This window comes from Felis catus, chromosome D4 (genome assembly GCF_018350175.1).
Source record: "Felis catus isolate Fca126 chromosome D4, F.catus_Fca126_mat1.0, whole genome shotgun sequence".
NCBI lineage: Eukaryota > Metazoa > Chordata > Mammalia > Carnivora > Felidae > Felis > Felis catus.
Window position 1 is genome coordinate 32389025 of NC_058380.1, and position 25923 is coordinate 32414947.

At 40.8% G+C, this 25923-nt stretch overlaps 1 protein-coding gene and 1 pseudogene across 25 annotated transcripts in view; one reads left to right on the forward strand and one right to left on the reverse strand.

The window, feature by feature from the left end:
- Nucleotides 1-25923, forward strand: part of LOC123381494 — a 57191-nt gene that overhangs the window by 11911 nt on the left and 19357 nt on the right. For 8 of the 25 annotated variants that reach the window (XM_045042641.1, XM_045042649.1, XR_006588548.1 and 5 more), the window contains exons 3-5: nucleotides 2486-2562; nucleotides 8503-8564; nucleotides 9151-9330. In XM_045042641.1, the coding sequence (XP_044898576.1) occupies nucleotides 2486-2562; nucleotides 8503-8564; nucleotides 9151-9330 (319 nt within the window). The other 17 variants (XM_045042643.1, XM_045042642.1, XR_006588547.1 and 14 more) reach the window with 11 other exon arrangements.
- On the reverse strand, nucleotides 522-1141 carry LOC101094142 (annotated as a pseudogene).

The window sequence follows — 25923 nt, forward strand, 5'->3', positions numbered from 1 at the left end:
TCTGTTTTTCCAAAAATAAAAAGTTAAAAAGAGAAAAAGTCAGTACTAAATAACCAAAAATTTTTATTTGACTAAATTCTATTTCATGCGCAAGCATGACAGTCTCCCCTGTTTTTTAGACTTTGGCAATTAAAAGAACACGCAGCCTTATACAGAACAGTGAAAATGCCAAGGATGAGAGTAGTCTACAGTTTTACTGTAGGATAAATATATATATTTTTAAAAGGCCTCTCTCCCTTTGGCCATATCTACTCTCAGTTCAAATCATTAAATAGGGACAAATTTTCTTTTCTTTTTTAATTTTTTTTTTTCAACGTTTATTTATTTTTGGGACAGAGAGAAACAGAGCATGAATGGGGGAGGGGCAGAGAGAGAGGGAGACACAGAATCGGAAACAGGCTCCAGGCTCCGAGCCATCAGCCCAGAGCCTGAGGCGGGGCTCGAACTCAGGGACCGCGAGATCGTGACCTGGCTGAAGTCGGACGCTTAACCGACTGCGCCACCCAGGCGCCCCCAATAGGGACAAATTTTCAAAATCACTTCTTTACTTCTCCAAGATTTTCGATACTACCATCATTTACCACCTCCGGCCATATTTCCTGAATGACATCAATGATGTCATCTGTAAAGTCTTCCTGAATGATGATTTCATCCTCTCCTGTTACTGAGATACCACAGGAGAATTTTTGAGCAAAAAATCTTTGTACTTCTTTTTGATCAATTTCAAAAGTTGCAGGGCCACATACTCTTGTTACATATTTCTTCTTTGCTCTGGGAATTTTGGCTATCATAACCTTTTGTGGTACATTCTTCTTTTTTTGCTTTATTTGACCCCTTCCACCTGTCTTCTGCTTTTTCTTCTCTTCTTCTTCCCCTGGTGTGCCTTGACCCTCACTAGTTCCAGCCTCTTGTTTGGGTGAATTTTCCATAGTTAAGTTTTGCAAACTCATTTGGAAAATTCTTCTCTAACCACTGTTCACATTTAGCGACATCAGGCATATATTCACAGTACTCTGTTGGTAATGAACAGACTCCACAGTAGAGGACTTAAAGTGGGTAGTCTGCATCTAACTTGGTATTTGCCCAGCTCTCCTTTGCAATCATGCCTACCAGATTCAGAAATATCAGCAGGCATCTCAAAAACCCAGGTGGTCACGCAACCCCTGCTGCCTCCACTCCACCACTACTGCCAGCTCCACTGTAATTTGACCCTTGTCTAGGATACAGAAGGAACTGTTGCTAAAGAGAAAAAAAATCTTCCTAAGGCAGAAATGAATTCAAGTTATCAGAATTAACATCTCACTCACAGTGCCTTCTTTAAGAAGCAGTCTGGGGCGCCTGGTGGCTCAGTCGGTTGAGCCACTGACTTAGGCTTAGGTCATGATCTCACGGCTTGTTGGTTGGAGCCCTGCATAGGGATCTGCGCTGATAGCTGGGAGCCTGGAACCTGCTTCGGATTCTGTGTCTCCCTCTCTCTCTGCCCCTCCCTCACTTGCACTCTGTCTCTGTCTCTCTCTCAAAATAAACAAACATAATAAAAAAAAAAAAAAAAAGGCAGACCTAATTTCAGTTCCTGATGTTACCATCCTGTGTGTTACTTTGGGCCTTTTAGTTAATCTTCCTAAAAAACATTCCTCATCTCAAAAAATGAGTAGGGGCGCCTGGGTGGCGCAGTCGGTTAAGCGTCCGACTTCAGCCAGGTCACGATCTCGCGGTCCGTGGGTTCGAGCCCCGCGTCAGGCTCTGGGCTGATGGCTCGGAGCCTGGAGCCTGTTTCCGATTCTGTGTCTCCCTCTCTCTCTGCCCCTCCCCCGTTCATGCTCTGTCTCTCTCTGTCCCAAAAATAAATAAAAAACGTTGAAAAAAAAATTAAAAAAAAAAATGAGTAAAAGGTATTAATTACCTAATATGGTGCAGGCTTTGTAAAGCACCCATTATGTAGTAGGGACTCATAGTAGTGCACTTCCTTTTTCCTTACCCTAATATAAGATGATAAAATGCTACTTAATAAGACTTCGGTGCTGTGCTTATAAAATGTACATGCCAGAAAGGGTACCTTACTCTGACATTTATGCTGCTGTCTTATTTCCCTCATGAGCCTGTGGTGGTGAACTTAACCAAATATATTTTCTAATCTCCCACCCTTAGTGACAGACTGATACATATACCAAATCTTACACTGTAAACACTTGACTTGTTGAAAGAAGAGTAGAAAGATTTTTTAAAAAGAACAAGTACAAGGTGAAACACTTGTGTTATAATGAACAGAGGTCTTTAGAATTGATTGAGGAAGATTCCTTTCTCCCCCTGCTCTACCCTCTTCATCACCACAAAGATGAAATCACCTTGTATTGATTCTTTAAAAAGGTAAGTAAAGTATAATGGAGGGACTTTATAAAGTATAAAACAAGGACAGGCTTAGAGGTTAGTTTGTTACTGTTTATTTGTTTTTTATTTAATCTTTTCTCTACATAATCCTCTACAGATGCTTCATTTTTAAGGTTAGTAACTGCTATCTTGATGGAGGCAAGTGGGAAGGCCCCTGGAAGCAGGATCCCCTGGGTAAGAAAGATTCCATGCTCAAAGAAGACTTGGCTTAGGTTTTGTCAGGAGTGGAGAAAAATGGGTCATTTTACCCAGACGATCTTGTCTAAAAGCTGCCATCTAGTGTTCATTTCTGAGAATACATGCTGATATACTAATCCTGTGGTTCTCTATCCCAAGGACCATTTTTATTGATGTTTTTTATGGTTATGCATAGATTCTAAGACAATTTGGTTACCAAAAGGAACACAATGTTAGAAGGAAATTGTTTTTCAGATATTTTCATCATATACATATAGTACTGCCAAAATAGGACTTTAGAATAATAACAGTATAATATTTCTGAAGGAAATTATCTCATATTGAACTGCTGTAATAGCAATTTAAAAAAAGTAACTCAGGTTATCTTATCCATCCTTCTAGTTAGTAAATGTTGCCTATAGTTTTTATTGTAGAGAGGGAGAGAAAAACCATTTATTGTATATTTTCAATATGCCAGACTCTAAAAACATTATCTTATATAAGTCTTACTGCAATCCTTTGAGTTAAGCATTCTTTTCTTTTAAAAAATATTTTTATTTATTTTTGAGAGAGAGAGAAGAGAGCATGAGAGAGGCCAAGAGAAAGGGAGACAGAGAATCTGAAGCAGGCTCTGTGCTGACATCAGAGAGCCCAATGCAGGGCTTGAACTCATGAACCATGAGATCATGACCTGAGCATAAGTCAGATGCTTAATGGCCTGAGCCACCCAGCACCCTTGAGTTAAGTATTCTTTACTTTTTGCCCCTCATCTTTACTGAAGTGGAATTGACAAAGGAAATTTGAGTTAGTATTCCTAACACTATTTTACATATGAGAAATTGTAGTGAAATAATTGACTTTAATTTTTTTTTTTTTTTTCTCAACGTTTATTTATTTCTGGGACAGAGAGAGACAGAGCATGAACGGGGGAGGGGCAGAGAGAGAGGGAGACACAGAATCGGAAACAGGCTCCAGGCTCTGAGCCATCATCAGCCCAGAGCCCGACGCGGGGCTCGAACTCCCAGACCGCGAGATCGTGACCTGGCTGAAGTCGGACGCTCAACCGACTGCGCCACCCAGGCGCCCCAAAAAAATTTTTTTTAATGTTTATTTACTTTAGAGACAGAGACAGACAGAGTGCGAGTGGGGGAGGGGTAGAGAGAGAGGGAGACACAGAATCAGAAGCAGGCTCTGGGCTCTGAATGGTCAGCACAGAGCCCTACATGGGGCTTGAACTCAAAAACTGTGAGATCATGATGAGAGCCGAAGTAAGACCCTTAACCAGCTGAGCCACCCAGGTGCCCCTAATTGACTTTTTATCAAAGAGCAAGTTGACTAAAGAACTCACATCTGTCATACTCACGGTCAGTGCACGTTCATTTATACCACAATACCTAGTAAACTTTTTGAAATTCAGGGGAAGTCTTACAAACCCCTTTTACTGCTTTCATAAATTGTTCAAAGGCCTAAACAACTCTAGAAATCATGGCATTAAAAGGAACCTCTAAAGGGGCGCCTGGGTTGCTCAGTTGGTTAAATGTCTGACTTCGGTTCAGGTCATGATATCATGGCTCATGAGTTCCAGCCCCGTGTAAGGCTCTATGCTGACAGCTCAGAGCCTGGAGCTTGCTTAAGATTCTGTCTCTCTCTCTCTCTGCCCCTCCCCTGCTCGTGTTCTGTCTCCCTTTCTCTCTCTCTCCCTCTCAAAATAAACATTAAAAAAATTTAATAAAAAAAAATAAAAAGGAACCTCTAAACTCCCACATTGCTCCGTAGGATTATTTCCTTAAAACAGATTGTAGTTTTGAGACCTGAATCAAAATGTACACAATTCTTTTTTTTTCCAATAAAGTTTATTTATTTATTTATTTTGAGAGAGAGAGAGAGTGCGAATGAGGGAGAGGCAGAGAGATGGGGAGAGAGAGAAACCCAAGCAGGCTCTGCATTGGTAGCACAGAGCCCGATGTGTGGCTTCAACTCATGAACCATGAAATCATAACCTGAGTCGAAACCAAGAGTTGGACTAAACCACCCAGGAGCCCTGAAGAGTTACAAAATTCTAAGTTAAAATCACTTGGGTGGTTTTATTCTTGAGTTTTGCTAAAGCAAATTCATGAAACGTATGGGTTTTTTTAAAGATATACTTTAATTATAATACATTTGACTGAAATCCCATATTTTATATTATATTTACTTAAACCTTTAGCTATTCTGTATTACTTCAGGAATGCAGGTTCTTGCATGGATCAACCAAATGTGCCATGCCCCCAAATTTCTATTTTTCATTGTGTACAGACTGTACTAATCACAACAGAGAAAACACACAGTTAATTTTTAAAAATTAAGATATTAAATTTCCTAGATTCATTATGTAATGTATTTGATCACCTTTTGAAATTTGATGAGTATTTAATGCTAAATTCCCTAATTTGGAACAATTAATTTAGGGAGCCAGTATGATTTATTAAGGAATCATTTAGCATAGAAAAGAGGACTCATTGATTGCCAGAGTCCAGCTCCAGCAGGTCCAGGGGTTCCCAAAGGAAGAACGGCGTCGGTGAAAATAAAACAAAACTAAAATAAAAAACTAGAAAATAAAAAACTAAGATAAAAAACTAAAACTAAAAAAAAAACTAAAAATAAATAACTAAAATAAAAAACTAAAATAAAAACAAAAAATAAAAATGGACACAGACAACAGCAGTGTGTTGAACTGGCCGATTTATTGTAGTAAACATGCATTATATATGCTAGTGATTTCCTTGTAACATACGTCATCTATGTTTTTCTAACATTACCTAATTTTAAAAATGTTCCTATGTGTAAACAACCTTTAAGAAATAGCATGGTGATTTTCCCCTAACTTTCCCGCATACCCTTTGATTATTGATTAATTTCTTACCTTATTCCATTATGCATCTGCATTTATCTATAATCTACAAAGCATTCGCTTTGCTGTTCTCGTGAAAGGCCCTCCATTTCTCAACACCTCAAGTGGAACAGTTACAGGGACATGACCTCCTAACCACATGAGGCCAGAAGAACAATGTGTTAGCCTCGGTCCGAGGTGCCAGAAAGGGGCTGAAAAAGCCTTAGAAACCCATGCCCCATACATTCTCAGAGAGACAATGCACCTAGGAACCAGTGAACCATTCTATACCTTAACCGACTAGGTTCAGTCATCATCTGGAATGCCTCCGGGGGGCCAGGTGGGCCTAGGGGTTGAAGTCACTTGTGCCCAGAGATACACTCCTTAGTTGCCGGAGTGGGGCTTTCAAATCCATATGTCTCTCCTTAGTTGGCTGCCTTTGCTGGCAAAGGTATGAGGCTATCCTTCCTGTAAGTAGAGGAGTCTCCATGGGGGATGGCAAGGGCTAAATGTAAGGCCGCACAATTTCTTGCGGAACCTTATTTTTCTTCCCTAATGGTTCTTTTCCCAGGGGGCCTGCTGAGGGCAATTCCCCAACAGACAATACCCCAGGTAGTTTTAAGGCCAAATTACCTAAAAGTGGGAGTATAAGAAGCTTCACTGTCTGTGGGCCGCCCTGCAGTCACCAATCCGTCCACAGCCCAGGCCCTGCCACTCAGGCTGGGATAGCTTGGCTTCCAGCAATTGATTTGACATTTATCTTTCTAAAACCTGAGCTGCTTTTCTTAGGCAAGATTATTTTCCTTCAATCCTGACAACAGTTCTGTTAGGTTTGTAATAATTGTGTGAATTTTTAGGCAAACTACTGCAAATAACCCTCATTTTAGGGTGCTCAACACAATAAAATTTTATTGTTCACATCACAGTCTTAACATGGATTGGTGGAGGTTCTGCTCCATGCATTCATTTAAGGAACTAGGCTCCTTCTCTCTAGTACTCTACCACCTTCAAGGCAGGTAGGATTGTCTAAATCCCAGTTTTCCACCTTTAGGAGTCTGGCTTCAGGGCCATGCTTTTTTATCCATTCCTTCCCTATGGCTTGTTCTTACCAACCCAGAGTTAGATTTCTCTTTTTGAGCCTAAGATGTGCTTTTATTTATTTATAAATTTTTTTAATGTTTATTTTTTTTTTTGAGAGAGAAAGACAGAGCATGAGTGGGGAAGGGGCAGAGAGAGAGGGAGGCACAGAATCTGAAACCTGCTCCAGGCTCTGAGCTGTCAGCAGAGCCTGTCGAGCCCAATGCTGGGCTCGAACTCGGAAACGGCGAGATCGTGACTGGGCTGAAGTCGGTAACTTAACCAACTGAGCCACCCAGGTACCCCTAAGATGTGCTTTTATAAAGTTGACTATAAAATAATCATAGAATATTAAGCATCAGACACAGTCCTTCACACTGGCAAGTTATCTTTTTGGCTAAATAAATCCACAATTACATTCAGGCAAAATATTCAGAAACAAATTCTTCACATTTCATACATATTTATGAATTGAAACTTCATGATGTTACTTTTGAAAATATATGTATAGACCTATCTGTATATATGTATTTTAATTGACTGGCAAATGGGCAGTTGTTCTTCAGACCTTAAATATAGATGCACACATACATATATTTATTTTTAACTTAAGAAACTGTAACACATTTGTAGCATTATAAACTGTTTTTAGAGGGTAAAATTATTTTATCTGCAAAACAGAGATTACATGTTAAAACGGAGCTTTCACTTACACATATTTAGATTTTAATATTTACTCCTGCAACATTAAGATTCTTTTTTTTCCCCCAAAAAGCCGACAAGTTCTGTACTCCCTGGCCTTTAATAATTTCTTTGAATAGTGTGAAATTACCTTATTTTTATATATTTCCAGTTACTGAAAAATTAGGTTTGGGGCAATTAAGGTGTTAAATTCATCAAAACACATCTAGGGGGCCCATTTAACATGAAGAGATGGCTTCCATTGGAGCACAGATCTTTTAGGGAGTAGCTGGGTACTCTGGATGCATCCTTTCTATGGTATGACTTCCTAAGGACTATAGGCTATAGGCTTTTGGTGATAATTCAGGCAATTAGTCCTATATGGAGGCAGTTTGGTAGAAGATTCCTGCATCAACTAGTTCCGGGCATCCCAGAAGGAAACCTGGAAGGTTTAGTCAGTATAGGGTGATTTTTAAGTTAATAGCAACATCAGGGAATTGCTGAGGTTTATTGGGGCATTCATTTTTCCAATGGCCATGCTTTTACCATGGTTACATTTGGACTACATAGTCCATTGGGGGGAAATGGCCTGTATTTGGTGCTTATCATAGGAACCCAATAAGGAAGTATTTACTTTTAGACCTGAGCAAGAGGGCCCTGTACTTAGTGGCCCACACATACCACAAACACTAAACTTGTAAGGCCTGTAGGAGGCAGGAGAAAGTTCTTTTCCTTCTCTTTCTCCTCCTCCTCCTCCTCCTCCTCCTCCTCCTCCTTCTTCTTCTTTTCATGGTTTTCCTCTTTTTTTTTTTTTTTTGTATTTTTTATTTAATTTATTTTTTAAATTTATATCCAAGTTAGTGTGTAGTGCAACAATGATTTCAGGAGTAGATTCCTTAATGCCCCTTACCCATTTAGCCTATCCCCCCTCCCACAACCCCTCCAGCAACCCTCTATTTGTTCTCCATATTTAAGAGTTTCTTATGTTTTGCCCCCATCACTGTTTTTGTGTTATTTTTGCTTCCCTTCCTTTATGTTCACCTGTTTTGTATCTTAAAGTCCTCATATGAGTGAAGTCATCTGATATTCGCCTTTCTCTGACTGACTAATTTCAGTTAGCATAATACTGTCTAGTTCCATCCACGTGGTTGCAAATGGCAAGATTTCATTCTTTTTGATTGCCAAGTAATACTCCATTGTGTATATATACCACATCTTTTTTATCCATTCATCCATGGATGGACATTTGGGCTCTTTCTATAGTTTGGATATTGTTGATAGTGAAAGTTCTTTTCCTTCTACCATCATAGGTTCTCTGGCTGAGGCCCTGCAAATTAGACTGATGAAAGACAGACTAACAAGAGAAAAACAGGTTTGTTAATATGCGAATCGTGTATATATGTGGGAGTACTCAGAGATAAGTAACTCAAAGGGATGATTAGAACTTGGGCTTATATAGCATTAAAAAAGTGTTTTTTAGTAATCTCTACACCCAACTTGGGGCTTAAACTCGTGACCCTGAGATCAAGAGTCACACACTCTTACCATCGAGTCAGCCAGGTGCTCCATGGCTTATATAGCATCTTAACAAAAGAACAATAAATGTTTAGAGAAGTGATAAAACAAAGGAATTGAGTTTCTAGGGCAGCAAATTGTGGGAAGGCAAATATATGGGGAACTAATGGAACATAAAATTAGTAAAATTTGTCATGGAGATTCCACTGGTGTAGTCTCCGAGCTGGTAAGGGTATAGAATTGTCTCTGGTCATTAACTTCTGTTCTTTCTGGTTGAGAGAAGATGGGGAATACCTTTAGGAGTTTATGTTTTGCTTTTAGGCAAATAGGGGGAGGAAAGAAAGCTTTTTTTTATACTTGATTCTTCTCAGTTGCCCTCAGCTCAAAATAATCCTGATGCCAAAATGATATGTTTTGAAGTGGTGTGTTCTGCTACCCTTCAGATCCCAGGGAGATTAACACTTCAAGACATCTCTTATCTTGGACATATTCTGATGTCCTCAAAAGAAAATGTGACTGCATCCAAATGCTATGATGGCTCCCCAGTTGTGCATTGTGACATTGTGCCAACATCAGAGATGGATACTACTGCAGAGTGGAGAGGTTCTGAGAAGCAGAAGCATGTAAGTAGGACATCATAGCAAATTACATTTTTTGCCAGATCCTTTCAGATAGATGAATGCAAGGGATTCTTACATAAAAATGACCATTTGCCAGTAGTGTGGCGCATCCATTTCTTACTTCTCTTCATATTTCAGTGAGTGGTTCCAGAATCACTCATGAATTAGTTTAGCACAGTGTTTGCAAAGCTTTGGAAACATTTATGAGTATTAATTTATATTGTGTTTAAAGTCCTCTACATGTATGCCAAGATCTGATATACATGAAATATGCTGTTAACATTGTCAACTAGATGAAAAAAATTGGCAACTAGCTGGACATTGACTGTTAAAATCATGTTAGTTTTATTAAAAAAAATTTTTTTAATGTTTATTTATTTTAGAGAGAGAGAGTGAGAGAGTGGGGAAGGGGCAAGGAGGGTGTGGGGGACAGAGGATCTGAAGCAGGCTCTATGCTGACAGCAGCAAGCCCAATGCAGGCTTGGACTCACAAACTGGAAGATCATGACCTAAGCTGAAGTTGGAAGGCAGCTATGCTCACCACTATACCACCAATGCTGCACGACCTGAGCTGAAGTCGGAAGCTTAAGCCATTGAACCACCCAGTTGCCCCTTAGTTTTCTTTCCTTCCTCCCTCCCTCCCTCACTTCCTTCCTTCCATCCTTTCTTTTTAAATTTTCATAACAGTGTTTAATAAGGGAGTACCTGGCTGGATCAGTCAGTTAAGTGTGTAGCTCTTGATTTTGGGGTTGTGAGTTGAAGCCTCATGTTGGGTATAGAGATTACTTAAAAACCTTAAAAAAATTATATATATATATATATATACATGTATATGTGTGTGTGTGTGTGTATATATATACACACATGTATATATTGTGTGTATATATATGTATATATTTACTAAGATTTAATTACATTTTATTACTCATTGCTGTTATTACAATCACTCATGTCACCCGACCTCCTAAGTAGTGTTAGAAGTCTGATATTGAAAAAAATAAAATGAAAGAAAGAAAAAGAATGAACGAACCCTGGTAATGTGCTCCTTATTAGGAATATACCCAATTATGTGCTAGTATAGGGAAAATTCAAAGTTTTGTGAGTGTGTAACCATGAGTATCATGCTCCCTTTATCTTCACTGTTCCCTTCAAAACCAAGAAAACATATGGGTGTAGAGACCACATAAGTTTTCAAATAAGCTGAAATTAGAATTTTGTAGCATTGAAATGGAGTCTTTTCACCAAAGTACAATATAACTTGAAATAGGAAACAGCAATTGGACTCTGCCCAAATCTGTTGACTAGCATTGGGCTAATCTTTCTTAGGTGGGAACACTACAGAAGAAAGTCCCACAGGGACTGGCAGTTGAGACACTGTCAGGCAGTTATGAAAATTCATTTTACCTTTGCTGAACATTTGTATGTTGAGCCAGCTGCCTCTGACAGCACAAAAGTTCTAAATTTGACACATTGAAAGGCTGGTGTCGAAGTGCAAAACCAAAGGCTGCAACAACCTGACTTTGATACAGTGAATGGAACCAGAGTGCACCTGCACTTAAATTCTTTCAATTTTAGCCCACAGTGGGCTCCAAACATTCCTGATAATGTTCCTGTTCAGGTTCCCTTTTTGAAGGCTCCATTTGTGGGGATAGAACATGCTCCATACAGGTGCTTCCAGCAGATGGCTCTTGCCCTCCCCTAAACTTACAGCACAGCCATTGCTTAAGTGCCCCCTTCAAAAAGGTCCAAAGAAAGATATGTAAGCCCATCTATGACATTACCACTTCACAGAGGCTGCAGAGACCCCAGGCCTGAGGGAGACTCACCACATGACATGATCTCTCCATTCCAGAGCTCCAAGGCTGATGAGACCTGCAGCTGGTGGGTGGGAACTCACACCTCTAAGGTCACTGCTCTGGAAGGCCCTATGCTATGGTGTGGGAATTTATTACTAAGTGGGGTGCATTGACTCCAGCTGGTTCCCACCCTACAGGAATCCCACAGGGGACTAGGTATCATTTCCAACTTCTATTTTCCAGCTGTGTGATGACCGGTCTGTCTAACAAGGAAGTAGGATGCTTCAGTGTCTGTGGCTTTAGTTCAGGTGCTGTGTGGAAGAAGCCTAGAGAACTTAGGTCAGACAAACAGTTGACCAAAGTGATGTAGGGCCTGGCCTAATGGTGCTCACTTTCACCAGTAGATGCAAGCTCATGTGAAGCACCTCAAACCTAGCAGGTCACATGAGGCCCTAAGAAGCAGGACCATTGGCATCCAGGTCTTTCTGTCTACATGTAGGCAATCTGCCACCTTGGTGGAAAAATTTCTCAAGTGGTACCCTTAGTACTGTACTGTGCCACCTTTCTTCTGCTACTTTCTCTTCCAAGGTCCTGGAGGAGTAACTGTCCTTCCCAGCACACAGTGTTGGTGGAGGGTCTGGAACCAGGCAGCTAAGAGGTATGGAGACCACTGGAACACAGACAGTTCCTCTTAGGTTTGCTGTGATATGCCCATTGTCACCTTGAGTGAGCTGCAGACTCTGACATCTTACCCAGCCCTGTTGGACTTTTGCTGTCTCAGCTTGCAGCTCTCTGGAGGACCAGAGTTGGTAGTCCTGACCAGTTGAATATTGGTGCATGCAGATGTCACTAGATGCCAGACCCAGCCCTGTCCTTCGCCCCATGGGCCCCTCTTTTTCTGAAACCACCATCCCCAGAGAGTTAGTTCTCCTGGGATATTCCCCAGACCCTTTGGCCAGCTTTTCCACCTTTCCCTTCTGGGGTCAATACTTTACAGTGTCTACAACCAAAATATCTCCCCACCAGGAGAACTTTCACCATCCACTGGTCATTTAGAACCCTTCTTCATTTGTGGACATCCATGAGCCTTATTCCACTTCACCTTTCTGGTAGGCTATCTTGGTCTTAAGACAGTACATGTCTCCCTCCTGTATAAATGGATCATCCCTTTGGCCCTGAAGACTATTAAACTGACCCCCATTTGTGTTTTTAGACCTAAGCCCTTCAGCTCAGATTGTCCTTTCCTCAAGGTCCTTGATTACCAACCCATCATAGGACTGGAGTAACTAACCGACCTTTCCCTTTTCAAGGTAGAAGTTTCTTTACATTCTTTCCTCGGGCTACTTTGTTAAAGCGCATTTCAAAATAAGGTATACATTTTCCTTTGATGTTTAGTTTTAGCAGTTTTATCAAACAGTATTTTTCTCTTGGAGCTGCCCTGGTATTACGCATTTCTGAACTAAACAACTCATATATGATTGTTCTATCAAAAAAATAGGTTTGACATTAGCTGCAATGGAACACCACCTCAAAGCCTGTCCTCTTTGAACTCTCCTGCTTGGGTCTCAGCTGCTGCAGCAAGGAAGCCTAGATAAGGCCATATGGAGGAGAACTGAAACCTTTGGGCAACAGCCCCAGCTGAACTTCCAGTTGGCATCTGCCACCAGCTGTCAGCTTTGGGAGTGAGGTCGTTTGGACCTTTCTTCTGCACATCACAGAATGGGAGTCCTTTTCCAGATGTACTCCATGTGTGAGGTTTGGAAAAAAACACATATTAGTTGATAATATTGCAGTGTGATGGAAAAAGAATGGCAAATAAGATCTAGCAGAGAAGAATGCCAATAGGATCCCTGTGAGGTGGGCATTCCAGACAGCAAGAGGGATGGATGTTCCAAGAGTGGGCAAGCTTGAGGCGAGCAAAAAAGACACCTATTATGATGAAGTCATAGGTATTGAGCTGGAAATAAATAAGGACAGGTGGCTAGGTCCGAAGACTAAATAGAGATTTCTTGTGGCAGAAAGATGAATACCCAATACTTGTTAGAGGTGATTGGTTTAGAAAGGGTTTTACCTTATCCAGATACTTGAAGAACCATTATACAGGGGGCAAAGAAAAGAATGCCTAACAACACTATTACTAAATTATACTTGAATTTAAAAATAAAGCCTCTTTCATTCTTAAAAGTACCCATTTCAAAAGCTTACATTGCCCACCAAACAGTCTTTATTTTTTTATTAAAGTTTATTTTATTTATTTATTTTGAGAGAGAGAGCAGGGGAGAGGCAGAGAGAGATGGAGAGTGGGAATCCCAAGCAGGCTCCACACTGTCAGTGCAGAACCTGATGCAGGGCTCAAACTTAAAAACCGAGATCATGACCTGAACCAAAATCAAAAGCCAGACACTTAACTGACTGAGGACACAGTAGCAGCAGTTTTTAAAGGATAATTTGGATCATGCTCAAATAGAGCTCTGCAAATTTCTTATTGCACTTTTCTTCACTTGAGAGAGAAACTGTTTACACGAACATGAAACAAACCTAAAACCTGGACCTTCACAGAGCTTTCACTCATCCAAATAAATGCATTTATTTGTTATTCTTAGCACTTAACCTAATAATACCCCCTGGGTTATATATAACATTCTTCTGAATATCTACAATGTAGCAGTTATTTCTGAACATTTACTCCTGGAAATTCACAGGATGAACAAGTTTGCATGGCCGTAGGATTTCTGAAAACCATCTTGGCAAAAATAAAATAAAAATAAGTGAGGTAGGGCACCCGGGTGGCTCAGTCAGTTAAGCATCGGACTCTTGGTTTTGGCTCAGGTTATATTCTCATGGTTTGTGAGTTCAAGCCCCACATTAGGCTCTGCACTGATAGTCCGGAGCCTGCTTGGGATCCTCTCTCTCCCTTTCTCTCTACCCCTTCCCTGCTTGTTCTCTCCCTCTCTCTTTCTCAAAAAAAAAAAACAAACAAAAAAAAAAACAAAACAAAACAAAAAAAAAAACTTAAAAAGTGAGGTAATCATTTCACAGTATATACATATGTCAAATCATTATGTTGTACATCTTAAAGGAATACAGTGTTCTATGTTGATTATATCTCAGTAAAACTGGGGGAAAATGAATGAGGGCTTTGGAATAAAATTGGAACGTAATTTTACTAGCTAAGTATTTAGTCTGTCTTGGCTTAACTACAGTGAAAGTATTCTAATATTAACCTCAATGAATCCTATTCCAAGAATATGGTAGTTAATGGTAAATAGGGCTGGAAGGAAGTTCCTCATAGGTGGAGATTTTTACGAAACCAATTAGAGTCTCAAAGTTCTATTTTTCTAGAAACATCAAAAACTATCAGGATGTGTTGAATTTTGATAGTGACTCTTGAAAATGTTTAGAAATGAAATGCACTGGTTCTTTAGTTGTATGTATATTATGGTGGATTTAATGAAAAGAATCTTCTCAGATCAAAAGCATATTTTCCTCAAATCTATCTTAGTTCCTTAACTACCTTGACATCCCAATTAAGAGCAGGGAGAAAATCAAGGAGAAGACACAGGGAAAATAAAAACTAATACAAAAGGAAGACAGTGATGTTTTACATTTGTATCCCAGCATTCTTCATTTGCCCTCATTTTTTGCTGACAATAATAAAATCTGAAGCATGCAGTCTCACATAGTGAGTAGCTCAGTCACTGTAACCTATTATGGTAATACCTGCTCATAATTCATCAGGGGACCACAAGAAATACAGAACTACATGCTCACAAAAACAGCAGCTAGCCTTTAAAAAAGAAGCAAAACAAAAAAAAAAAAAAACAAACAAAAAAAAAAAAACAAAAAACAAAAAAAGGAAAGGAAACAAAATGTATGGGGTCATTTCTTCTCCAGAGAATAAAAAAAGACTAAAATATATCAACTGATGGCAGAATATGAGAATTCATTACTCTTCTGTAAAATTTACAAAAATATTTGTATGCTAAAACCTATCAGAGTTTATTAACAAGCTGTCATTTATTGAGCACCTACTAGATACAGAGCACTTTTACATGTCAGTTGGGGTTACCATTCACAGTTCTAAGACAGAGTAGCAGGGACTGTGGTCATAGGCATACTTGTATGTATGTAACATAATTGTTACAACAACTCCTTTGGAAATAATACAAAACCCAGTGCAAACTGGCTTAAGAAAAAGAATTTATTGGGTTACACAATGCAAAATTATTTTCAATAAAAAATAGTTTTGATTTTTTTTCCTTTTTTCTTAATGTTTGTTTGTTTATTTGTTTAGAGTGTGCACAAGGAGCAAAGGGGCAGAGAGAAGGAGAGACAATCCTGCACAAGTGGGGAAGGGGCAGAGAGGAGAGACAGAATCCCAAGCAGGCTCTGTGCCATAAGTGCAGAGCCCGATGTGGAGCTCGAACTAATGAACTAAGAGATCATGACCTGCGCTAAGATCAAGAGCCAGATGCTTAACTGATTGCACCACCCAGGTGCCCCAAAAATAGTTTTTGAAAATAAATTATTATTATTGTTTCAATGTCTATATTTTCCAGAGTCCAATGGACTTCAGAACATCAAAAACTGATTATGTAATTTGCTATTAGTATTATGAGCAATTGAAAAGCTCATTTATTTACTTATTTATTTTTAAATGTTTATTTTTGAGAGAGAGCAAGCGTGTGTGCGCATGAGTGGGGGAGGGGCAGAGAGAGAGGGAGACAGAGAATCCAAAGGAGGCTCCAGGCTCTGAGCTGTCAGCACAGAGCCCGACGTCAGGCTCAACCCCACAAACACTGAGATCATGACCTGAGCTGAAGTTGGATGCCCAACTGACTGAGCCACCCAGGTGTCCCGAAGAACTCATTTTTTAAAAGTTTATTTATTTTGAGAGAGAGTGGATGAGAGCACAGGCAGGGGAGGTTCAAAGAGAAGGAGAGACAGAATCCCAAGCAGGCTCCACACCATCAGCACAGAGCCCATGAGATCACTACCTGACTCAAAACTTTTTTTTTTTTAATGGCCAATGTGGGGCTTGAACTTAAAACCTCCAGATCAAGAGTCACCTGTTCTATCAACTATGTCAGCGATGCCCCCAAAAGCTTTGGTTTTGTTTTGTTTTGTTTTTTTTTTTGAGAAACTCATTTTTTACAAGTAGTGTCTCTGAGGTAATTTCAAAGGTAATTCATTCACATAAAGGTTTCTTTTTTTTTTTAATTTTTTTTTTCAAAGTTTATTTATTTTTGGGACAGAGAGACAGAGCATGAACGGGGGAGGGACAGAGAGAGAGGGAGACACAGAATCGGAAAGAGGCTCCAGGCTCTGAGCCATCAGCCCAGAGCCCGACGCGGGGCTCGAACTCACGGACCGCAAGATCGTGACCTGGCTGAAGTCGGACGCTTAACCGACTGCGCCACCCAGGCGCCCCATCATTCACATAAAGGTTTCAAAAGGATCACAGCTACCTTGCAACTGTAGTTCATTATCAGAACTAAATGAATTATTCTGACAATATTAATTACAATCCAAATTTAATGGTAATTCTACTTCAGGGATATATTGCAGTTGTTTGGATTATAATTTAGTCAGTTTTCCTAAATGGCCTACTTCAATAGTCAAGACTGAAACAAGTACAATGTAACATTTTATATAGCGTTTTATAGCTTTAAAAATGCTCCCATTTAAAAAAAAAACATTGTGTTTGGAGTGCATAACAACTCAGGGAGGTCAACACAACTGATTTAGTACCTTCAGTCTCAAGGTGAAAAAACTGAGACTCAGTTATACTTAGTTGAGCAGTTGTAACTTATAAACATTACACAACTGGTAAATAGTGGGGATGGTTCTGGAATAGGGCCCCAGACTTCCAGTCATTTCCCATTACACCAAGCGTAAAGAATACTACTTAAAAGGGCAGACGCTGGCTCCATGTGACTGTGAGCAAATTAATCTCACCAGGCAACAATCTGTCTGTAAACTGGGAATAATAGCATGTACTTCACTGGATAATACTTCACTGAAGATAAAAGGTGCTAATACCTGCAGAGCACCTAGAACAGTATCTGGCAAATCACAAGCCCTATATAAGTTCTACCATGTCACCTTAACCCCTAATGAGATGGGGGTCTTCTACACCTTACTAAATAATACACCCAATTAAGCACAGAAGGAGGGCACATCTCAGAAATTTTCTAAGTGTGAGAAGAGTAGAAAGCAAACCATATTTTTTACTTCTAATATTCCCACTATTTTTGATTTAGTTATATTTCCACAATGTCTTTACAACCAAGTAAATCTGGCAAACCTGTGTTAGCACTTGCCTAGGATTGAGACCACCAAGACCCTTAATTACTCAAGAAGCTGACATCAAGAGGACATGCCAGTCAACGTGTAACATAATTTTCAATAAAAACGAAGCAATTGGTCTTAGCCCAAACCCACTGATAAGTACATGGAGTGACCTAATGAAAGATGGCTGGGTCAAAGCCCCAGCGAGACCCAGCTGCAACAATGAAAATTCTTTAAAGAAGTGTTTCAGGCCGCTAAAGGTCTGCGCGGGTCTTTTGGATACCTTGGATTGGGCAGAGCTTAATGCTCAGCTACAACAGGTGGCTGTAAATCGTCCGTGACCAGGAGGCCCCCACAGTTCTAGTTCTGCCAATGCAGGCCGAAGTTGGCTCAGCCTCCGTGCTCCTGACAAACCTGGAGTCCCCATTTCCCATTCGTGCCTCGCCCTCTAAAATCTCCACCAGTGGGGGCGGGACGTTCTCCGAGGTCTCGCGTTACTGGCGCGAATTCAGAGCAATTTCGCGAACGGAGGCCTTTGCTACAAAGTCGGGGGTAAGGGGATGGCAGAGCCCAGGTCTTCCCTGGCAAGAAGACCGTAAATGGAAGGCGACAAGGCGACGCCATAAGAGACGCCGAGCTCCAGGCTCTGTCGCCGCGGCTCCGCCCACGACGGCGGCTCTGACGTCGCAGCCTCTGGCGACCCCACTCTCCCCATCTGCTTGCGATAGGCCGATAGGCCAGGTAGACGCAGGGACTCTAGTCTGGTTGTGCCCAACGGCGGGGAGTCAGGGGGGTGGGCTGCGTCCGGCCGCCCCCTTCGCGTCGGTTCCTGTCCTCTCTCCGCTCTCTGCTCAGCCTCCCAGAGCCAAGACTTCCTAGGCCTCAGGGGGCCGGAAGTTACGAGAAGGTGGCACTTGCCCAAGTGAAGTGCGCAGCTCGGAGTTGGAGGGAGGAACGTGGCAGGAACCCTCTAGGCCATGGAGGTTCACGCCGCTCCAAGTGGGGCTGGTGCTCACCGCTGCGGTTGACGGTCCAGCAGTACATCCTTTGGTACCTTTACTGGCCCTGCGAGTACACTGGCTTCTTGGGGAATGTCTCTGTAACTGACAGCCTTTTTACTGCCTCTGTAACTCACTCGCCTTTTTACTTTTATTTGTTTTAAAACAATACACATTTACTACCTCCTAGTTCTGTAGGTCAGAAGTACAGGTTGGCTCAGCTGAATGCTCCATTTCAAGGGGCACCTGGGTGGCTCAGTCAGTTAAGCATCCGACTTCAGCTCAGGTCATGATCTTGCAGTTTGTGGGTTTGAGTCCAGCATCGGGGTCTGTGCTGACAGCTCAGAGCCTGGAGCCTGCTTCAGATTCTGTGTCTCCCTCTCCCTGCCCTTCCCCTGTTCACAGTCTGTCTGTCTCCCTCTCTCTCTCTCTCAAAAATAAATAAACATTAAAATAATTTTTTAAAAAGGCCCACTCGCCTTTTTAGCTACAGTCTTGACCTGCCCTTCCAGAAAATTGCTGTCCGGCTGTGATGGGTGGGATGGAGGTGTAAGAAAAGACCTCAGAACAGTTTCTGAATACCAGATTCTGGAAGTGTCAGAGCTAGGGAAGGCAGAGACCATAGGGCATTTTCCACCGTGTCCTCTATTCCTGTTGTCTGGTGGAGTGAGCCTCTGGCTGACCATTACCCCTTCTACTATTGAAGACTTTTTTGCAGTGCTTTTTGGCATTGGCACATGGTCTCATGGCATTGGCACCACCACAAGCATGAGAGCTTCCTGGGCCTAATCCCTTCTTCCACCTCCTTTTCTACTAGGCAAATTTTAGGATGATTAAACACCAAGGTCCTTAAAGTCTGGTGGAGAATCTGAGTTCAAAATTAAATTTGGAATATTTCAGGTGGATTAAAAAATATTTCAGCAATGCAGACAATTGTGTTGTGAAGGATGGTGCTATTGGTAAGATAAGTCTTGGTATCCTATCCAACAGTTTAATGTCTGAATATGTTCAATGGTTTTTGACAACTATGCAGTCACAGTTGTGATTGATGGGAGCCATACATGTTTGGACTTTTTGATCCCAGAGGCAAGAAAAATTTGACAGAATAACCCCTCTGCTATTCACAAACAGACATATTTCTAGTTTCTTTTTTAGTTAGTACCCTCGTCTGAAAATATGAGAGAAAAGTGGGTACCTAAGATAATTCTCCATTGTCTGAAGACTTCTAGTTTGTTGAAACCAAAATTGATCTCAGAAATGTGATTCTCGATTATTGAAAAGCTTGCCAAAGATACATAGACACCTCTCATGACACAGACTGCTGAAATGTTGGTCTGTGACCTGAACGCCGTGAGTATGTGGAGTATTCTGTATTCACACACAAAAACCTAAAGGATGTGTTTGACAAAGCACTGTTAGCTGCCTTGGAGCCTCTAGAGGCTGACCACCCAGGTGAGTACTGGTCTGAACATACCTCCAGACCACTTTCTGCACCATTATCATTAGACTAAAAGCAACATTTAAATAAAATTAAAATATATTTTTGCAGTTGTAGGAGGAACCACTCTACGCTAGTTCTCTAATGACCTTACATCCTGTCATCCTTACTTGACACATTTGGCATCCAACCTGGGGCTTCTAAGGTTAGGAAGTCTTTTTGGAAGAAAGAGCCTCTTGGGCCATATCATAAGACTCCCTGCGATCTGGTAGTGTATGCTTTGGTCTAAGTGGAGGACAAGAGTGAGGAAAGAGCCTCCTCCCACTGCCATACCTGTTAATAGACTGTGTGTTGGATTAAGTGACACGAGTGAGGGCTCTGAGCCAATTCAATGTATCATTGTGAAAATGTATAATTTGAATGATATGCTACTTTATTGTAGTATGAATGCTTATAAAGTGTTAGAGAAAGAAATTTCTGATATTCAAAGTTTCCACTGTGTAAATAATGCCTGTTGACATATCAAAAGTTTTGTCTCTGTGATATTAGCAGATGCTTGCCCACACATGTGACTAATAAACCCTTACAAAACTCAAGGCCTTCTTAAAAGTAACGTTTGGGGACTGTGTGAGTGAATTTTCCACACTGCCTTTTTGCAGTCGAAGAAAAAATGATGCCTCTCACAAAGTAAAGGACTGTATGGTTCTTATGAAGCTACCATGTCATGCCAGACTTGTAAGACCTGCCAGGAGTTGACCTGCTTATCTGCGGTGAAAGAGTTCATACCATTATGGCCATTGAAACTTATCTATGTTAGGTTTTATTCAGAAAACAATTCACACACCCAAGTAGTTGTAACTGATACCTCTGAATATACTGTGGGAACAGGTGTGTATGTATAATACTTCTCTCGATTGTAAGGAATGTTCCCATTGGGGAAATGCCACAAATAAAACAGCACTCGTGGGACGAGTATATAAGTAGGTGCATGCTGGATCTTTCAGCCTAGTTATATGACACTAGTAGAGCAGTACAGAATGCTGAGTGAAGGGAAGAGAGTGAATGAGGAGATCACTGTAGTGAAACTACCCAGCAGAATGTACAGACTGCCCTTCAGCTTGGACTGCTTTGTTCTAATTTGCCTTTTGAGCTATATGTGTCAGTGATTAACAGTTATGTAGCCTGGAGCCTGTAACACTAGGCAGTAGTGTCCACTTGGGTTTTTGACACAGCATTTGCTTGAAACTGCTGCCTGGTATACTCCATTTGAGGGGAAGTTATTGGCTTGTTACTGAGTGTGGGTGGACACTGAGAAGCTAACTAAGCCATAGCAGGTGTTGTTATATTCTGACATGCCCATTCTGGAATGAAGTAAAAATGAAAACACCAACAAAATGAGTATTGCCTAGTAATCATGCATTATAAAATGGAAATGATATATCTGGGAAAGAAGTAAACTCAGTGTATTCGTTTCCTGTTGTTGCTATAAGAAATTACCACAAACTTAGTAATTTGTTTAAGCCAAACTGAGTTGTGGCTTAAAATAACCCAAATTTATTGCCTTACAGTTCTGAGAGCCATAAGTTGAAAATGGATTTCAGTAGGCTGAAATCAAGATGTTGGAAGGGCCGTACACCCTCCAGAGGCTCTAAGGGAGTATCTGTTTCCTTGTCTTTTCCAGTTTTTGCAGAGTCTCCTCATTCTTGGGCTCATGACCCCTTCCTCACAATCATTCCAACCTCTTGCTTCCTTCATCATATCTTCTACTTCCTTTTCTAGTCAAATCTCCCTCCTCTCTTTTTCTAAGGATACTTGTAATTACATGTAGGGCCAACATGGATAATCCAGGATAATCCTCCCACTTAGATCCAGCAAGCTGGATCTCCTGAGTGTTTTTTGCTGTGCTAACTAAAGCGAGGGGGGGGAAAGGTGCAATTTGATGACACCTTTTTGTTTTTTGTTCTCTCTTCTAGGTGGGAGTGGAAAATTACCAAAGGTGAGCCTAGATAGGCCAAAAATATTAAAAGTTTGGTGTTTCTCCAAGTGGGAGGAAAAAATGTTAGATCAATTCCTAGGGCTGGAGTAAAGCAAACCAGAGGGGAGTGGGGAGGGAAAAAAAAACACTTCAGCCATTTCTTCAGCTTAGTTGCTATCACTATTATATTAGTCATACCTTCCATCTCCATTCTAGCTGATTCTTCCTTGGTACCTGTAATGTTAACCCTAAATTTTAAGTTCACTGGTAGAAGGTTGGAAAAAATTTCATTTAAAAGGGTGGGGGGCATATTTAAAAAAAAAAAAAAAAAGCTTTGTGTTATCCTGGACTTCAGCCTCTACTACAAAACTATAATCATCAAGACAGTATGGTATCAGCACAAAAACAGACACATAGAACAGGGAAATAGAACAGAGAACCCAGAATTGGACCCACAAATGTATGGCCAACTAATCTTTTACAAAGCAGGAAAGAGTATCCAATGGAAAAAGGACAGTCTCTTTAGCAAATGGTGCTGGGAGAACATGCAGAACATGCAGAACATTCAGCAACATGCAGAAGAGTGAAACCAGACCACTTTCTTACACCATGCACAAAAATAAACTAAAAATGAATGAAAGACCTAAATGTGAGACAGGAAACCATAAAAACCCTAGAGAACAACCTCTTTGACCTCAGCCACAGCAACTTCTTACTCGACATGTCTCCAAAGCCAAGGGAAATAAAAGCAAAAATGAACTATTGGGACCTTATCAAGATAAAAGGTTTTGTACTGCAAAAGAAACAATCAACAAAACTAAAAGGCAGCCAACGGATTGGGAGAAGATATTTTCAAATTGCATACCAGATAAAGGGTTAGTATCCAAAATCTATAAAGAACTTACCAAACCCAATACCTGAAAAACAAATAATCCCATGAAGAAATGGGCAGAAGACATAAATAGATGCTTTTCCAAAGAAGACATCCAGATGGCCAACAGACACATGAAAAGATGCTCAACATCACTCATCATCAGGGAAATACAAATCAAAACCACACTGAGATACCACTTCACACCGATCAGAGTGGCTAAAATTAACAACTCTGGAAACAACAGATGTTGGTGAGGATGTGGAGAAATGGCAACTTTCTTGCACTGTTGGTGGGAATGCAAACTGGTGCAGCCTCTCTGGAAAACTGTGGAAGTTCCTCATAAAATTAAAAATAGAGCTATCATATGACCCAGCAATAGCACTACTAGGAATTTATCAAAAAGATACAGGAGTGCCAATTCATAGGGGCACATGTACCACTATGTTTATAGCAGTGCTTTCAATAATAGCCAAATTATGGAAAGAGCCCAAATGTCCATCAACTGATGAATCAATAAAGAAGAAGATGTGGTTTATATATGCAATGGAATACTACTTGGCAATGAGAATGAAATCTTGCCATTTACAACGACATGGATATGGAACTGGAGAGTATTATGCTAAGTGAGATAAGTCAGAGAAAGACAGATATCATATGTTTTCACTCAGATGTGGAATTTGAGAAACTTAGCAGAACACCATGGGGGAGGGAAGGGGAAAAAATAGTGTCAAACAGAGAGGGAGGCAAACCATAAGAGACTCTTAAATACAGAGAAAAAACTGGTTGATGGGGCAACAGGGGAGAGGGGAAATGGGCGATGGGCATTGAGGTGGGATGAGCACTGGGTGCTGTATGTAGATGATGAATCATGGGAATCTACTCCTGAAGCCAAGAGCACACTGTATATACACTGTATGTTAGCTAACTTGAGAATAAGTTATATTTTTTAAAAAAAGGAGATTTGTGTTTTGTGGCTATTGCATCTGAGTATAGAATAAAAATTGATGTAAAATGTTATGCTTATAATTTCATAAATGCTAGAGGGATCATCCCAATCAAGGAAACCTGCAAAAAACCTTGCTTTTTTGCCACTGGTGGGTGGGTTGAAATAAAAAATTTTAAGTATCAAAACCCAAGTAAATCTCCATAACTGATGATATTTACTATATTTTTTGCCTATTGGAACCTCTGGAGAAAAGGCAAAAGCATGAAAAGAGAGGTACTCTTCAGGTGAAATACACTTACGAAGTTTACAAAGCAGAGTTTTAGATGCTGATGAGCTTTTGTCAAATCAGATGTTCTGACCCATAAAAGCTGATCATTTTCCAAAGTGTTGTGCATATTTTTGAGTGGGTGTATTTGGACTCTAAGCCTGATAAGATAAAAAGGGTGTAACAAAGCCTTGCTTGGCAGTTGGACCTGGTACATAGTAGTCTAGCCTTGCAGCATCCCAGCTTTGCTACTGCTGAAGAAGAGCCACTGGCTCTTTTGGTATCCTAATGCTAATTGCCTAGACCTGACTCTAAGCTGAAACCCCACCCCTAGGTTTGCCAACGTAAAATCTGACAAAATTTCCCTGTTCAAAAATCAAAACCCAGATGCTGGGACAGTTGCAGATGGGACAGCCCAGATGTGGGCTACATTGTGGAAACATCTTGGATGCTGTCTATACCATCTGGGTCACAAACACCCAAAGAAAATGGCTTATTTCTAATGTTTGTTTATTTTTGAGAGAGGGGGAGAGAGAGAGAGAAAGAGAATGATTGGGGGAGGTGCAGAGAGAGAGAGGGAGACACAGAAACCGAAACAGGTTCCAGGCTCTGAGCTGTCAGCACAGAGCCTGATGCATGGCTCAAACTCACAGACTGCAACATCATGACCTAAAAATGGCTTATTTCTGATGGGACCATCTGAAATTGAGCTACTGATCTGCACCGTATCTCTGCTGCAGAGACTGATTGTGATCCTAACTTCTGATTCCTACAAAAGCTGCAAACTGGGCACATCATAGTGAGTGTGACCCCTCTACCCATTACTGACAGATGAAACCCTGGACCCCATCTCAGGGCTGTTTCACTGTTGTTGACTTGTTGTTTTTGGCTTTCCAGATTGGTTGCATTTTGCAACAGTGATCTGATAGCCTGACTTCCCTCACCTTCCTCCAGGTACATACACCATGGTAAGGCAGTTTGATTATTTTTTATTTTTTTTAATGTTTCTTATTTATGTTTTAGAGAGAGACAGAGACAGAGCATGAGTGGGGGAGAGGAAAAGAGAGAGGGAGACACAGAATCTGAAGCAGGTTCCAGGCTCTGGAGCTGTCAGCACAGAGCTCAACTCAGTGTTTGAACTCACAAGCCGTGAGATCATGACCTGAGCCGACAAAGGGAGTGATCTTTTCTAGGTTGCTCCTTAGATAAACAATCAGGACAAAAGGATGGGAAGTTATGTAAACTCATGAAAAAATTGTTTTTAATTCAAAATTTCATTCTAGACAATTCTGAATATGATGTCTTTCTGGTTCTTTCTAGTTAAATTATATAAAAATGATTTTGTGAAAATACTTTTGTGTTTCTTGCATACAACGCTTCCAGATGAAAGATCTAGATGAGAGTAGGGGGTGATTGAAAAAATGTTATGATTGCTAAAAAGGACACAACATAGTTTGTAATGATGAAGAAAAAAAAAAATCCCAGCATCTGGGGTGTGGGGAGGGGGAAGGGCATTAATGATTTTTGCTTTTCAGAAGTGTTCCTGCAAGCTTTGCCCTCTTCCTAAAGGAAAACTCACTGTGTGCCTTTTCAAGCTGTAAGCACTTTGAATTCTCACTTGTTGAGCCTAGCCTCAAACCTGACTAGCACTGACCATGAGATGGCAGGGGGTGACCCCAATACCAGCACTTTCCTGCAAAATACCTACTGATGTCCACATGATTGAACTGATGTTATAGACATATAAAACTGTTTGGAACTGACTGCCTCAAGTAGTCCCTCTTGAAACCATAGACTGAACTGCACAATTTGGACTAGACTAAGAACCTAGGGTGGGAGGCCCCATAGTGGAAGGCCACACTGGGTGCCCTGTTAACCTGTATTGCCTGGCTGATGTATGTCCTGCTGGGCATGCCGCAGGAGTGGAAAACCCCTTGCTTCTATGCATACCACATGCACCCTCTGAGACTGTACTTCTTGTCTGTGTGCCCTTGCCTATCATGCAATGCCTCA